General features: G+C 41.4%; 1 protein-coding gene across 1 annotated transcript; it reads left to right on the top strand.

Annotated features, from left to right (window-relative positions):
• The first annotated feature begins 7,656 nt into the window (after positions 1-7,656).
• On the top strand, positions 7,657-9,660 carry LOC136521969 (heat shock factor-binding protein-like). Its single transcript, XM_066515760.1, has 5 exons — positions 7,657-7,804; positions 8,253-8,306; positions 8,432-8,455; positions 8,537-8,579; positions 9,234-9,660. Exons 1-5 carry the CDS (start codon positions 7,772-7,774, stop codon positions 9,362-9,364), a joined length of 285 nt encoding a protein of 94 aa, XP_066371857.1. The 5' UTR covers positions 7,657-7,771; the 3' UTR covers positions 9,365-9,660.
• The last annotated feature ends 6,853 nt before the right edge of the window (positions 9,661-16,513 follow it).

Here is a 16,513-nt window from a genome sequence, read left to right as displayed (position 1 = left end):
ATCAATGCACATCCGCCATCCTGTGACTGTTCGTTGTGGGATTAATTCAACTTTTTCATTTTTTCCACAGTCATGCCCCCTTTCTTTGGTACAACTTGTACCAGGCTTACTCACTCACTATAAGGGATGGGATAGATTATTCCGGCATGCAAAAGTTTTAAAACCTCTTTCTTAACAACTTCTCTCATCGCATTGTTAAGCCTACGTTGGGGCTCCCTAAAAGGTGGATATGCTGGATCTATGGGAATGCGATGGGTACAAAGGGATGTACTAATCCCCTTGAGGTCTTCGAGCAAGTAGCCAAAAGCAAAGCGATGCTTTTCTAAAATGGTAAGGAGCCAGAGGGTCTCGTCCTTAGAGAGTTTATCGCTAATAATCACAGGAGACTCCCTATCATTGTTTAGGAAAGCGTATTTCAAACCAGAAGGAAAGGGTTTGAGCACAATGGGTGGTTTTGGCGGCTCTTGAGTTTCATCTAGAGGGAAAGGATCTCGTGGTTCTTCTTTGTCTTGGATGAAATCCTAGGCGTCCTCTTCAAGATCTTTGTTGGAGGCTTCTAGGAGAGATGCTGCCATAATCTCCTCCATTAGATCTTGCTCGGGACTCAACTCTGTCTTAACATGTAATGATCGAGTGATGGGAATAGGAAGGTTTATGCTTTTCTCGAGACTTATATTTATACTCCCCTTTCTTCCTTCATGTAGAAGTCTCTCTATTGGATGCCCTATCAAAAGATCGAACTCCCAAATACTGAAAACATAAAAACTAAGATACACCTTAGTTTTGTCTACTTTGATAGGGATGAGGTGAAAAATTCCTTCACTAGGAAGAATTTGCCCTGAGAGACTTTTTAAGAGTTTGGTTGTTAGAGTTAATTACGTATTTCTAGGAAGGGTATGTGCAAAAGATTTAGACATAAGATTTACTCTTACAACCGGATTATAAAAAAAGCATCGAAGGAGGTTTTATGAATCTGACAATGGATGGAGGTAGAGGGAGAATCTAAATGAATAACTTTAAGAGAAAGCTTGGATTCTCTCAACCACTCATTGCTTATGATCACCGTCAGCTCCTTCATAGCCTTTTTAAGGAACTTCTCTTTGGTTGGGTCAGGAAGATGCTGGTTAGGTGCTGATGGTGCCGAAGATTTCTTTATTGCATAATAATTCGAGGTGTTTCCAAAATCGGAGAAGAGCTCATCCTCGAATTCAAACATATTTTCCAAATGCGGAATTTTTTCCTCCTTCGATGGTTCAGGAACTTGGAGGACAGTTGAGGCTTCAAGTGGAGTAGCTAAAGGTTTGGGCTCAACTATCAAAGGTTCTTCCTCAGGAGTTTTCTCAACTATGTCTTCTAGGCCATCATCATGCACGCTGGTGTAGGGGGTGTTATCTAGGATTTTTCTAAGGATGTTTCTCCCTTCACTAGTAGAGCAGTGTAAGAAGGTGCCTCCAGAAGTTGTATCAAGAAGCTGCGTGGTCTCCCCACTAAGACCCATATAAAAGTGTTGTAAAAGCATATGGTCTTGAATGGCAAGATCGGGGCCAGAATTGACTAGGTCATTAAAATGTGTCCATGCTGCACCAAGAGATTCTTTTTCTTTCTGTTTAAAAGATAGAACCTCTATTCAAAGGCTAACCACTCTAGAGATAGGAAAGAAAGATAAGCAAAAGCTAGAGCATAAAGCTTCCCAATCTCCTTATACACTCCCTACAGTTCAAGTATACCAGTGTTTAGCTCTTTCCGCCAAAGAGAACAGAAATAGCTTCCACTTTAAAGTTTCATGTGACATGCCTATGATATGCAAGCATGCACAGGTTTGCTCAAACTCTCGTAGGTGGGTATATAGGTTTTCATTGCCTTCTCCTAAGAACAATTGTTCCTGGACCAAATTTATTAAAGACGGACGCAACTCATAGCCTGGTGTAAGGATAGGTTTTGAAGATTTTGGTGGCTCTAGTTGTGCACTCGAGGGAGCAGCAAAATGATTAATAGGCATGATATTATCCAAGCTTAAAAAGATAAAAGATACAAGGACAAACCCTGGTTCGACGAAATCACAGCAACCATCTCCTTGGTAACAATGCCAGAAAACTTGTTGCCACCTATGGTGGCACACAGAGACAAAATCCGCAAGCGCACGGGTATCGAAGTAGTTTTCACCTAGAGTATTATTGAGTATCGTATCCACAGGAAAACATATGTGTTGTCTAATAACTAGTTTGTCCAGGGATAGCAATCAAAGTTTAAGGTATGAGTAGATAGGATTCCTATGGTTATAACCCTATGCAAAGCAAGGCTTATGATTCTCATGTTCACTTTGGGACGCCGCTTAGATGGTAAAGCACCGTTAATAGATAACTCTACCGACGCGACTACGGTCCTACTAATTTAAGAACCTGCTCAATTCGGCGTGGACAACAGAGGATAGACGGGGCTATCACCTCTTGCTACTACCACACAACCAAGAAGCAGGGAGTAAACACAGGTAGCTGATAGCCTAAGCACCACGCTTATGCTAATGATTACTACTTGAAAGGATCAAGATGCCCAAGAGGGGGGGTGAATTGGGCTAATTCTAAAATTCTTTGCAATAATTAAACCCTACACTTAGCCCACTTCACCCCTTATGCCTAGAATATGTTTCTAATGTTCTACCGCACAAAAGTTTTGCAACCTAAGTTCCAATCCTACTCTAGCATGGCAATTCTAAGAATGTAAAGATAAGAATTGAATTGCTCAAATGTAAATAGTTAAAGTAAAGAGAGAAGGAACATGGTGATGTTTTGCTGAGGTATTGGACAATCGCCACTCCCCACTAGTCCTTGTTGGAGCACCCGCACAAGGGTGTAGCTCCCCCTTGATCCGTGCAAGGATCAAGTGCTCTCTATGGGTTGATTCTTCGACACTCTATCATGGTGAATCACCCACAACCGCTCACAACTTGAGTTGGGTCATCCATAAGCTCTGCCGGATGATCACCAAACTCTCAATCACCACTAAGCCATCCAGATGATGGTGATCACCAAGAGTAACAAGCACGAACTCTCACCTGACCACAACAAGCCTAATGAGAAGGGTGGATGCACACTTGCTACTCTCCTTACACTAATGAGGCCTTAATCTTGGATTCTCAAATCTCAATCACCTCACTAGGCTCTTGCTCTCCAAAGCACTCTCAAGGGTGTTTCTCAGCTAATCAAATAGGCAAGAGACCTCCCTTGGATGAAAAGAGGAAGTATTTATACCCCCTCATTCAAAACGAACCGTTAGGAGGTTGCATCAGTGTTCTGTGGGGTGATCGAACACTTTGGTCAGTTCTCCCCGCCACAGAGCCATTAAGTTGTGACTGGACTCTGACCTGCGTCTGGTTAGCACTGACCGGACATGTTTGGTCATGAAAACTGCTCTCTAGAACCTTACTGATGTTGACCGTACGCTGGCACCTAGAGTCCAGTCACTTTGTTGTTCAACGTCCGATCAATAACCGGATCCTGACCAGCGTCCGATCAGCACTGACCAAACATGTCCGATCAGGATTCTCCCTCTCTAGAACCTTACTAGAGTTGACCGGCCTCTGGCACCCAGTGTTCGGTCACATTTCACTCAGCGTCCGGTCACAACCAGACGGCTTCTCCTTGATCAAATGAACTAACCGAACTCTACAGCCAGCGTCCAGTCAACATTCGACCATCCATTCACTTCCAACTCGAAATCATATGTGAATAAAGTTCGCTACAATTGATCTTTGGGCTACTTCTGAGCTACCTAGTGCTAGATTTGACAAGTGTGCATCACACCTAACCCACTAGACTCACCTAGGTCAAGCTACTAGTCCATACCCCCCCTTAATAGTACGGCAATTGGAAAAACAAAGTCCTAAACTACTCTAAGTGTCTCTTCAACACCAAACGACACTTAGAACTAAGTCCATCCTTAACCTTGTCGTCTATCCTTTGAAAACCAAAATAATTTCCATCGTAAGGGCATGACAACCATGATTGCCCAATCAATTGCCATTACCATGACCTAACTTAATTGCCTCTACAAAACACACGTTAGTCATAGTAATCACGTATTGTCATTAATCATCAAAACCCAACTAGGGGCCTAGATGCTTTCACTACTCTAATCCAGAGATCTAACAAGGACTAGAGCACTCAAAAAAACTATGAACCCGTGAACAAAAGAGCACAAAACTTATTTTAAACAGAAATCAATTACCAGAGGTATCTCAGATGTAGACTTGGAGAAGCCTAGATCCGCCAAACTACAAGCCATAAAGGTAGCACCGACAAGCCGGTACTCCCTCCAAACTCTTCCCTCAATTTCTAGCTCACTATTTCTATTTATAAGACTAGATCCTATAGAGGATTAATCTTCTCTTGAGAGCTAGCTCTGATCCTGATGAGGAGGATATGAATTAGGATTTTAGGATGATCTCTAGGGAGGGGGGTACAGGGCCGTATATATAGGGGGTAGCGTCAATTCTAGACCCTCGAATCAAACCGACTTGAATAAATGGCGTAGATGCAATCTTTAAGGCGGTGGGGAACCGACGTAGCGAGGAGGGGCTGACATGTGGGGTCTATAGGCGGCCGGCCTATAGGTGGGGCCGGCCGCCCCCCCATGTCAGCCTCTCACGGTCATCTCCGGTGGAGAGTCCTTTGGTGTCCTCTAGAACCTTCTAGAGTTGTTTACGCCATGGAAAAACATGATTTACTTTGACAAATAGGTCCACCTTGATGGTTTTCTAGATAAACCATGTTGAAAATATAGATTCACCAAAACTCGTGGAATTTATTAGTTTAAACCCCTAAACCTATATTGGTGATGGAATTAAGCATATATGCATGTTATATTGACGGTTTATAATTGATGATAGTGACCGTCAACAGAGAGAGTGAGGGAAATCTCTAGGAGAAAGTCCTGGGCCTGTCGGGAGTCTTCTCCATGGTGTACCTTAGTAGATTCTATCTTCTAGTAAGTAATACATCCGAGTTCTTTATAGTATCTGATATTCTGTCTCTGCTAGTAGTTATATAAGCCTTCTTACATGTACACCGTTTTACTTCAGTAGAGTGCTCTAGCCTTTCTAAGGGAACTTAGTTGGCCGAGGCTAGAGTAGTAAGTATAGTGTAGACGTGGTGTCTAGACTATATCTTGCCTACATAGATCGCTTGTCGCACGGATTGTTAGTGGTAGCTAGCAGGTGGTGACAACCTTGTCTAGCCTTTGCATTCCACCACGTGTTGTAGGCAAGTTCTTAAAAGGTAGGGCTCCGGTAACAAGGTAGCCGCTTCGGATAGGGGTTTTGTCTCCTATTGTCTCGCCTATCGCCTCCTGTAAGTAAGATGGGTGAACTTCCCTGTATAACTACTATCTTTACCAAATATCATTGTTATCTAGATCCTCTCTACCCAAGTTCTATAGGCTCTTTTGTGTCATCATAGGATGGTCTTGATCCTTAGTTAGTTCACTTCACGTTTCCCGTGGAAATACGATACTTGGAATACTACCGGTGAAGGCTACATTGACTATCATACGCTTGTGGTTTACCCGTTTGCCACTTTAGGTGTCAACACTCGTGCGTCTCCGTCTCACGACCACCGCTGTAGCTCGCGCGAAGGGAAAGAGAGAACAGAAAAACGAACCGGTATCTCATAACCAGTGGCAGGTGAGTAATTTTTTGGCCCAAAAGCAGCTGAAAGCAGGAGTTGAGGTGCTTTCAGTTTTGTACTAGAGCAAAAACTACTTTCGGCCTAAAGCAGTTGTGGCTTTAAGCCCTTTGGTTGACTTTTAGCTTTTGCAAAAGCAAAAACATGTTCAAAAGCCTAACCAAAGAGGGCTTAGGGGCACATGGAGATAATAAGGACACCCAGGAAGGGAAAGAAAAGGAAACGAAAGAACAGGAGGATGATTCCTGAACCCATAGCTGACAGGTGGAACCCATCCTTTACTATTGTTGACGGTGTTAGGAAATGAGAGCATTCCATCCCTTAGATCCCTTCATCCAAAAAAAGGATGGATTTATTCTCTTAACCAAGCACACAAATAGAAAAATCCTGTCCCCGAACAAAAACAGGAGTACATGACCATCCCATCTCATCCTGGTCCCCAAACTAAAATTCTGTGGACCTGGGTCTAACCCTTCCCTTATGCGATCCCAACCTAGATAGCTAATACGTGTTGTCTGATAAAATCACAAGTCTAATAGGAAAGGTAGAGCCTAGAGCCAAGAAACCGCATGGATGCAAGACGCGTCAAAGTTACCTAGCTTCCGCCGAGAGCCACAACTCCCGAACGTCCAGTTTTTTTGGAACACCACTCGGTGAACATCCTAGATGTGGATGCATGGACTGAGCTTTGGATCAGGGTCCATGCAATTTTTTTGACCGAAAGGGTCCATGCAAGTTTATTCCACGTATTAAAAGCTGGTTGATGAAAACTAGTAAATAGATTGCAACAATTAGCAAATATACCTTCACTATCTCTATATAAGTATGGATGATAGGGATCTAGATTCTTGTATAAACATTTTGGATCCAGATTCTCTAAAAAAACATTTCAGATGATGAATTAAAATTACTTCATAAAATCATTTAGCTAGTAGGCTAAATTCTAATTCAAAAAATTATTTTTTCATAACAAAAATCATATATAAATGAAAATATTCTTCAAAAGAAATCCAGAATTTTTTTTGGGTGAAGAACAACTTAAATAAGATTTTAACTTATTTCACTTAAAAAATAGTTAACTAAAAATGATAGTTGAGGGCAAAGAATCAGAATCATCTAAAACCAATTAACCTTGCAAGAAACAATTTTAGTGATTTCCGAATGAAATGTTTTTCACCAACCTGTTTGAACTTCGCAAAAAAAAAAACTACCTGTTTGAAGTGAATCTACTCATTCTCAAAATACTCATTCTCAAAAGGCCCCCAACCCACCGGCAACGGCAGCCCATAGCCGGTGTCGCACCATACCTAGTAGTAGGGCCGGATATGGACCCATCTCAATTTAGTTTGGTCAACTCGAGCTGTCTCGTTAGGCTAACGAGTTAGCTCTGCTCAGCTAGTTAATATTATGAGCTAGAGGGGTAGCTCAGCTTGGCTTGTTATCGAGATCGAACTGACTCGTTTAGCTCGTGAGCTATAAAAAATAGGACACACATGTTATAATATTTATATTATATTAATTTTAGAAGATGACATCCACTATTATGCAACCATACAAAATTAATACATATCAGGTTCATCAAAAGTATCAACCATGCAACATAGTTGGTCCATTCATGATTATACAGTCATAATATACTAACTAGTTGCTTGTCACTATAAATTTAAAAAAGTCCACAAATTTAATGTTAGCATCATCATCTTCTCTCTGAAAAATAATCCATAAAATCAACATTTAAGTACCACAACAATTATAAAATTAAAATTCATATAAAACAACTGAAAATAAGAATTATATACCAATAGAATATATGTATATTTCTATGTCAGTATTATCATCTTCTGAATTCATAGCCGTAGACTAATACGCCTCAGCTCGTTTCAGCTCGTGGCTCGTTAAAATAGCGAGATAGACTTACAGCTCAATCCATGAAAAAATTAAAACTAACCGAGTTGAGCCGAGCTGAGCCGGCCACGAGTTGGGAGCGGTGGGTATTTTGTCCAGCCCTACCACCCTATTTATCATAAAAAAAACTAGAGCCTAAAAATCAGCGACGCCGAGCGGATCTGCAGCCACCTCAGTCACCGGCGGCGATGGCGAGTTCCAACTCCGGCATCCCTATCAAGGTAAGTGACAATCCCCCCCCGCTAATCGGTGAGCTTAGGCCCTGATTTCACCAGCACGAGAGCTCTCCTGTGCCAAGGTTAGATATGGGCTCGCCTCGTGTAGTGCCCGGACGTCCATGTCTGCACCGCCTCCGGCATGCCGCAGGTCGCAGACCACGCGCTCCCTCGCTAGGATGCTAGGGTTGTAAGGAAATGGATTATGCTTGGGTGTAGGGCTCAGATTGAATTTGTGGGGATGAAACTCATGAATAGGGGAGAGAAATAAATTTGAGAGGGTGGCTGACCTTGCTTGATGGAATGAAATTTGTGCGTCCAGAATGCTCTCACCGTCATGCCCAACTGCAAGAGCGACCAGAGTAGGAGATGGGCTGGGAGGGTGGCTTTGATATGTTCGCCCTCTGGTTCTTCCCCTTGAGATTGTGCTCATTTCAGCTCTTGTCGATTGCAGGCAGAACAAGATTCGGATGGCTCGGCACAAAGCACAGCTGATATGACCGCCTTTGTAAGTAGCAACTATTACTCCGCTGTTTACATCTGGTTGTCTTGATTGTAGATTGGACCATATTTCCTGTGTTGAACCTACTGTGCACTTATGGCTAATGGTTTATCCATGCCCACTGTTTTCAGGTGCAAAACCTTCTAATCCAGATGGTAAGTTCCTAGTTTTATTTGGCGACAGTCTCGTGCATGCCCTCTCTTCGGAAAAAAAAGTTGAATCTGATTACCTTGCAGCAAACCAGGTTCCAAGCTATGTCGGAGAACATCATTTCAAAGAATATCCTCAAATCATTTCTCTTGCTCATTTGCTTTTTTTATGTATTCAAGATTTTTAACATGCAAAGTAATTGGCATTCCAACTATTTTATTTTAGCTTCTAGAAATATCAAAATTATTAACAGTGTCACTGCAGCTTTTACCATAGTATGCCAATTTGTTATGCCAACTATTTTATTTTAGCTTCTAGAAATATCAAAATTATTAATAGTTCCAAACTGCTAGTTAAAAGTTCAGAGGTTTGGGGGTTGCAAAAAGAAGATTGATTAGAGAAGTTTCCACTCTGATGGAAGTACTTGTGTAGGAACTGTTTAATGTTTGTAAGGGTCTGGAAAGTAATGTTTTGTTACACATAACCTGGCAGTTGCTATTTCACCACCATCCTGAATTTCTTGGTTTGCCTTGGAAAGTATCATAAACTTCATGGCTGAAATATGGTACTTCTCTGTTGTTCGACAAATAGGCAGAATCAGGAAATACAGAGGTCCAATTTGGTTCTACTAGGGACCAAACCATCTTCATTAACAGTTATCATCATTTACATCATTTGTCTAGCTTCAAAAGACCCTGTTATTCATATTTCCCTGGGGTACGTCAACGTTCTGCATATCTGTCTCACGTCTGTTGTAAATACAAATCCTTAACAAATGTTCACTAGATGAAATGGGTGCGAGAATTGATGAATTGGAGCAGAGCATCAATGACCTCAAGGCTGAGATGGGCAGTGAAGGCATGTCGCCATCTAAGATGAAGGAAGAGTCAAAACCTTCAGACAGCTCTGCATGAGTGCAGCAGAAGCAGCATGATTCATTTCAGACGTCATTGCTGTATATTGGGCGTTCATCACTAACAAATACCGTTATGAGGTTTCATTTTAGAAAGACTGTAACTCATGGTACTTGTGTTTTACTGAATGGTTTGCTATAAATTGTATCCGTCTTCGTTCTCTGTAGACCTACTTGTGCTTATGCGCAGAGCATGTACATTCGTGTCCTGACAGCTGCTAGAGTACTACTAGCACGTAGAGATCTAATCTGACATCTGTGAATGATCACCGCAATTTTTCTTTTGTCTGACATCTGATCAATACTAGAATGAGATATTTGCAATTTTGTATCTGGAAGAGCGCACCCAGGTACTAAGAATTCAGGTTCGCAAGCACAATTTGCTTTGCTTCTGTGTTAGTTTTATCACTTATTCGTAGCAGTGTATAGTTTTAATTGGCTTACCTATGTTTTAGTATTTGCTTGGCTCATTGGGAAGGTTTACATATTAAGGGCTTGTTAGGCCGGGCTTCTCTCTGGCTCCGGCTCTGGCCCCTCTAGAAGAGCCCTGACAAACATTTTATGGAAGAGCCCCATTTTGGAGTAGCCACAAACTGTGGCTCCTTCAAAACAGTTCTGGCTCCTCCGAAGAAGCCCATCAGGAGAAGCCGTGTCAAACACCCCCTAAATTTGGTATGAAGCCTCTCCAAAGCGGTTAGACCATTTGATTTAAATAGTTCCGACAAGGAACGAAATCAGTTTTTTTCCTGTGACCCTTTAAAACATGAGCACGCAGCTTGAAAAACTGTACCGTTGAGCTTGTGGCTCTTGCGTTTCAGCAGCCAAGTATAGCATAGCTTTAACCTCTAGGGCTTGTCTGTGCCTATGCATCCAACTTAACCCATGTATATCAGGACGTCCTAATGATTTTCAAATAGCTAGTCTAGGAAGAATTCTATTGGTTATTAATGAGAGATCAAATAGCTAGCGACTCTCAAATAGCTAGTCTAGCACGCTCTTCCATAAACAACTCTCTCACAGCTCACGTAACTCTCCAATAAAATGTTCTTTGTTTACTATTTCTGAGTCTCATCTAGCTAGCTATTTGTAATTTGCCATTGAGGACGTCCTTACACCGGTAGAGAACCGAGCTTTACTCCCGGTGGGGAACCCCCTCTAGTCCCGGTTCCCCACACGGGAGCAAGCATCCGGGACTAAAGGGGGGTCCTTTAGTCCCGGGTCAGGAACCGGGACTAAAGGAGGACATTTAGTCCCGGTGGGTAACACCAACCGGGACTAAAGGTGCCTCCTGACATGCCACGATGGCCGGCACCTTTAGTCCCGGTTGGTAATACGAACCGGGACTAAAGGTTTTTTTTTCTTTTTTCTTTTCTTTTCATTTTTTTGTTTTCTTTTCAAAATAGGTTTTTGAAGTCGTATTGTACGCTGCTAATTATACATTTATACGCGCATATAGTATGTTTCGGTTCAAGCACAATGAACGTATTAAATCACATAATTCAAGCATAGAAATATATATATATATATATATATATATATATATATATATATATATATATATATATATGCATGCATGCATCATATATATATTTACATGCATGCATGCATATGTGTATTTTACATTATATTATTTCATGTGCATATATTACAAAAGATTGCATTATAGTTGTTGTGACATAACAAGTTTTCTCTCATCCTCTAGCTTGGCTTCAATGGCAGTGTTGGGTCGAAGTAGAACTCGCCCTTGGAATCGATGACCTGCTCATTAAAAAATCCGGCTATAGACTCTTGAATTGCTTTGATTTGGTCTTGCCGTATGACCTTTTCCTCCAACCATCGAGTCTACAGGTTTGAATTAAAGGAAAATAAATTAATATATGTACATATATATATATAAAGACATAGTAACACAATCAATAATAATAATTAAATGAATATATAGTGCATTTTTAACGTACTTTGAGTCTCTCTGTAGGAGTTCTTTGGGAGAGCACCTTGACAAACTTGCAAACATAGTAACCACAGTAGTTGTTCCCCTGTTCCTGCCTCAGACACCACTTTACGAGAAAAAGATTTGTCATCCAATCTGGTGATCCGGTGAAAGCTATATGTTTAATTAATAAAGATGATGCGATTCAGGGGACTTACTTTCAAAGGGATTACATTCAGTGGCGCTTTGCATTTTTTCATGTGTTGCTTCTCAATAAAGGTTTTTCAAACACTGCCCAATAAAAAATTTGCCACGTCATCAGATATAGTTAATCATCATGTTTGTGTGTATATATAGTTGCTAGAGATCCCGAAATTACCTCTGGATAATATCTATCATATCTTGGTAGTCTTGTTATGGTTTTCTCATCGAGTCATAGATTATCAAGTGACTTTTCACCAGATCGATGTCCATCAATATCCAGTGATTGCTGCATGTGTTTATAGGATATAACGCATAACACTCATTAATTAACTAGAATCAACATATGAGCCATTAAGGATATGATCGACATGATTAACACTCACTTGAAGTTATAGGGAAAGAGTATATCCTTCTTGTGGCGTTGGTTCACTAAGAAGTTCATGAGGTTACTCTCTGACTCAGACTTCCAATTAGTCTTTGGAGTAATTGGGTCTTTGAATACTATATGGGGATCAACAAAACCAATTTCATTGCAGCCTTCCTTTCTGAGCTCTGTCATTGTAAATCTGCATATATATAGTACTTGTTAGGATAATTTATATGCATATACACACATATGATGAGTTTAATAATAGATCGAAAGAATTATTACTTACAGGCAATAGCAGCTAATGATAACTTTGTCCAGAGAGGTCAGGTGGCATAGTTGATGAAATTCTGCAAAGTCAACATACATAACATCATCGTCACGGAACCAATGTTCGTCTCTAATTCTGACACCAACGCAGAAGTCTCCACTGGTAGACGCCTGCATGTACCACTTGTTTAGCAGGTACATTTGCGTTCCCAGATCAGATAAGGCTTAAGGGTTGTATAGACTCTGGCTTTTTGCTCACAGTGCATGTACCAATTAGGCAATAGTTAATCTAGGAAGGTAAAGATCACAGTGCATGTACCAATTGAATACAAATGACGTATATATACGTGTCGGTGTGGTGGCCGGTGTGCTGACGACGACGACGTGAGGCAGGCCGGCGTGCTGACGACGACGACGACGTGAGGCGGGCCGGGGCGGTGTCGGTGCGTGATGTAAAGTTTGAAGATAGTCTTCCCGGAAAAAATATGTAATGCTCATATTACTTTAGCAATATTAATATATTATATCTGTATATTCAAAGTTCACAAATGAAGAAACGTTGAAGTTTTCCTTCATTTGTCTGTAGCCATGCATGCAAGTCCAACCAAAACTGCTTACATCATCACATGTGATATTTTTTATAAACTAAAAAACGCTTAGTTTACAAACTGGGTATCAAAATTGAGTTCCTATTTGACCATTATATATCCTACAACGACAATATCATATAGTGATGAATATATGGCGGTTGATGGGCTGGATCATTTTCAGCTTTAGTGACAACGACAATGGTTGCCATCCTGAGGAGTTTGTACGAAAGTTCATTAGCGGATGGTTCGTAGCGTTGTTTCCAAATAATATATAGCGTGTTTATTATACAAGCCATGGATTTACATCGATCTAATTAATTTCTAAAGTAATTTCATTGGTGGTCCTTAATTAAACTCGTCATGAGTTCAGGTCCCAGTGATCTTAAAATGTATTTTAGTACCATAAAATGCAGTTTTTGACACTCTAATTAAACTTGCTAATTTATCCATATAATATCCAAATATTCAAAACTTGCGTTAAGATATGTTTTTTATTTAAAATCATTTAGAGTTCCAAATATTCATTTTCAGTTCCTAGATTTTGTGATTTAAAATTTGGAATTTTTAATCGACCTCGAGCGTTGACATGGCTTACACCAAAGTTGTAGTTTTCGACGTGATCTATAACTCGGCAGTGGAGGGCTCGGGCGAATGTACAAAGAGATCGACGAACATATCACCTCAAGCTCAGCAGTGGAGGGCCTCGGGCGCGGTGGGGCAACACGCGCGGTGGAGGGCCTCGGCGCGGAGGAGGGCGCGGTGGAGGGCCACGGGCGCGGAGGAGGGCACGGTGGAGGGCCACGGGCGCGCGCGGAGGAGGGGCACGGGCGCGCGCGGTGGAGGCCGCACGAGGAAGAAGAGGGCGGCGCCGGTGTCACAGAAGGCGAACGGACGCGGTGCGAGGAAGAAGAGGGCGGCGATGTTCGACGAGGAAGAAGACGAGCGGATCGATCTGCGCCAGGCGCTGGAGGTTATATACCAGAGAGAATTACTCCCGGTGCCAGCCACCAACCGGGAGTAAAAGCCCTTTACTCCCGGTGCGTATTACCAACCGGGAGTAAAGGTACCTTTACTCCCGGTGCGTGTTATCAATCGGGAGTAAAGGTAACACGCACCGGGAGTAAAGGATTTTTTTGGCGGGCCACGAAACTGCAGCCCACCTTTACTCCCGGGTGGGTTTCCCACCCGGGAGTAAAGGTGGCCTGCAGTTTCGTTTCCCGCCTGTTTTAAGCAATAGTCTTGTTAAATACAATAGAAATGCAATAGTTTTTGTTAAATACATAGTAAATTAAATAAAAGGCATAAAATTATTTTGTTAAAAATATGAATTTTCTTTTTGTTTATTGCACGTAGGAAAAATCTATAACCTAACTTTTTTTTATTTTTTGTTAGAATTATAAAACATAATGTAACTAATATTTATTATTTCGTTAATGCAAAAATGTAGTGTTTAATTAAAATTATTAAAACTATTGGTTTTGGACAGGAAATTTGTTTTCACATCATTTTAACGTTAATATTTTAATTTTTCATCACTCAGTATCCTAATTTACCTTTTTGAGAGAGAAATCCCACCAAATCAAACATTGATTTAATTTGAAACATGACATAATAAACATCTGAATTCACAATTATTACATAATATGTCAAACACACACTATATTAAATCACTATATCATCAAGTGGGCACAACAGTGAACTTCTTCTTTACGTATGTCCCTTGGTTATGATCGCTTCGTAACCATGGAGTGTCCTCATCATTTACCAAGATGCTAGGGTCTTTGTTCACTTTGAAGGGCGGAATTCGGTCATCCTTTTCATATTCTTCTGATATGTCCGACTTGTCCTCAATTCCCACGATGACTCTTTTCCCTGAAAGAACTATGTGGCGCTTTGGCTCTTTGGTTGAGTCATTATCGTTTTCCCTCTTTTTGGTTTGGTAGACATATCATTGACATAGAACACCTGATTCACATCCTTGGCAAGGACGAATGGTTCGTCTTTGTACCCAATATTACTAAGGTCTACTGTTGTCATTCCATACTCGTTGTCTACTGTTACCCCGCCTCTGGTCACCTTGACCCATTGGCACTTGAACAATGGGATCTTCAAAGTAGGTGCATATTCTAGTTCCCATATTTCATCTATGCGTCCATAATATGTCTGCTTATTCCCATTCGGGTCTGTGGCATCTATGTGGACACCACTGTTTTGGTTGGTACTCCTTTTATCTTGGGCTACTGTGTAGAATATGTTCCCATTTATCTCGTACCCTTTGTATGTGACGATATGCCATGATGGTTGCATAGCCAATAAATACAGTTGCTCATGGATGCTCTCATCACCTTGACATTTTTTTCGCAACCAACCACCGAAAGTTTCCATGTGCTTATGCGTAATCCAAGCTTCAGTCTTCCCTGGAAACTCGGATCGTAAGAGATCCTTGTGTGTCTCAATATACGGATCTACCAAAGAGGAGTTCTGTAGAACTGTGTAGTGCGCTTTATTGAAATAATCATCATCCGTACCAATATATATTTTCCTCCTTAGTGTCCCCTTTCCGCTTAGTCTCCCCTCATGTCTCGATTCAGGAACACCAATCGAGTCAAGGTCGGGAATAAAGTCAACACAGAACTCAATGACCTCTTCTGTTCCATAGCCCTTGGCGATGCTTCCTTCTGGGCGAGCACGGTTGTGAACATATTTCTTCAGGACTCCTATGAATCTCTCTAAGGGGAACATGTTGTGTAGGAACACAGGACCGAGAGTGAAAATCTCCTTGACTAGGTGAACTAGGAGGTGTGTCATAATATCAAAGAAGGAAGGAGGGAACACCAACTCAAAGCTGACGAGACATTGAACCACATCATTCTGTAGTTTAGCTAGATCAGTTGGATCAACTGCCTTCTGAGAAATTGCATTGAGGAATGCACATAGCTTCACGGTGGCTAGACGTACATTTGGAGGTAGAATTCCTCTTAATGCAACTGGAAGTAATTACGTCATGAGAACGTGACAGTCATGGGACTTTAAGTTACAGAATTTCTTCTCTGGCACATTTATAATACCCTTTATATTCGAGGAGAATCCAGATGGTACCTTGATGTTGTTTAAGCATTCAAACATGATTTCCTTCTCCTCTTTGCTTAGAGTGTAGCTAGCAGGACGTAAGTAATGGCGTCCATCATCTGTCTTCTCTGGATGCAGGTTGTCTCTTTCTCTCAAACAACGTAGGTCCTGTCGTGCTTCAAATGTGTTCTTAGGCTTTCCATACACACCCATAAAGCCTAGCAGGTTCACACAAAGATTCTTCGTCAGGTGCATCACGTCGATCGAGCTACGGACCTCCAGGACTTGCCAATAGGGTAGGTCCCAAAATATGGACTTCTTCTTCCACATGGGTGCGTGACCGTTAGCGTCTTTCGGAATAGGTTGGCTTCCATGTCCTTTTCCAAAGACGACTTTCACATCATTGACCATATCGAGTACATCCTCACCAGTTCGGTTGCGAGGCTTGGTCAGGTGGTCTGCCTTCCCTTTAAAATGCTTGCCTTTCTTTCTTACGGGGTGATTTGCAGGAAGAAATCGACGATGGCCAAGGTACATGACCTTTCGACATTTTTTCAAGAATACACCTCTAATATCACCGAAGCAGTGTGTGCATGCATTATATCCCTTGTTTGATTGTCCTGAAAGATTACTTAGAGCAGGCCAATCATTGATTGTTACGAACAATAATGCTCGTAGATCAAAGTGTTTCTATTTGTACTCATCCCACACACGTACACC

This window comes from Miscanthus floridulus, chromosome 18, assembly GCF_019320115.1.
Source record: "Miscanthus floridulus cultivar M001 chromosome 18, ASM1932011v1, whole genome shotgun sequence".
Taxonomy (NCBI): Eukaryota; Viridiplantae; Streptophyta; class Magnoliopsida; order Poales; family Poaceae; genus Miscanthus; species Miscanthus floridulus.
The sequence above is the reverse complement of the archived record's forward strand: the minus strand, read 5'-3'. Positions and strand labels throughout refer to the sequence as shown.

Bases quoted from the DNA above. Each gene is read 5' to 3' on its own strand.
- LOC136521969 (XM_066515760.1), top strand. From the start codon at position 7,772: ATGGCGAGTTCCAACTCCGGCATCCCTATCAAG. The intron at 7,805-8,252 runs GTAAGTGACAAT...TGTCGATTGCAG, and splicing joins ACTCCGGCATCCCTATCAAG to GCAGAACAAGATTCGGATGG. The intron at 8,580-9,233 runs ATATCCTCAAAT...ACAAATGTTCAC, and splicing joins GGAGAACATCATTTCAAAGA to TAGATGAAATGGGTGCGAGA.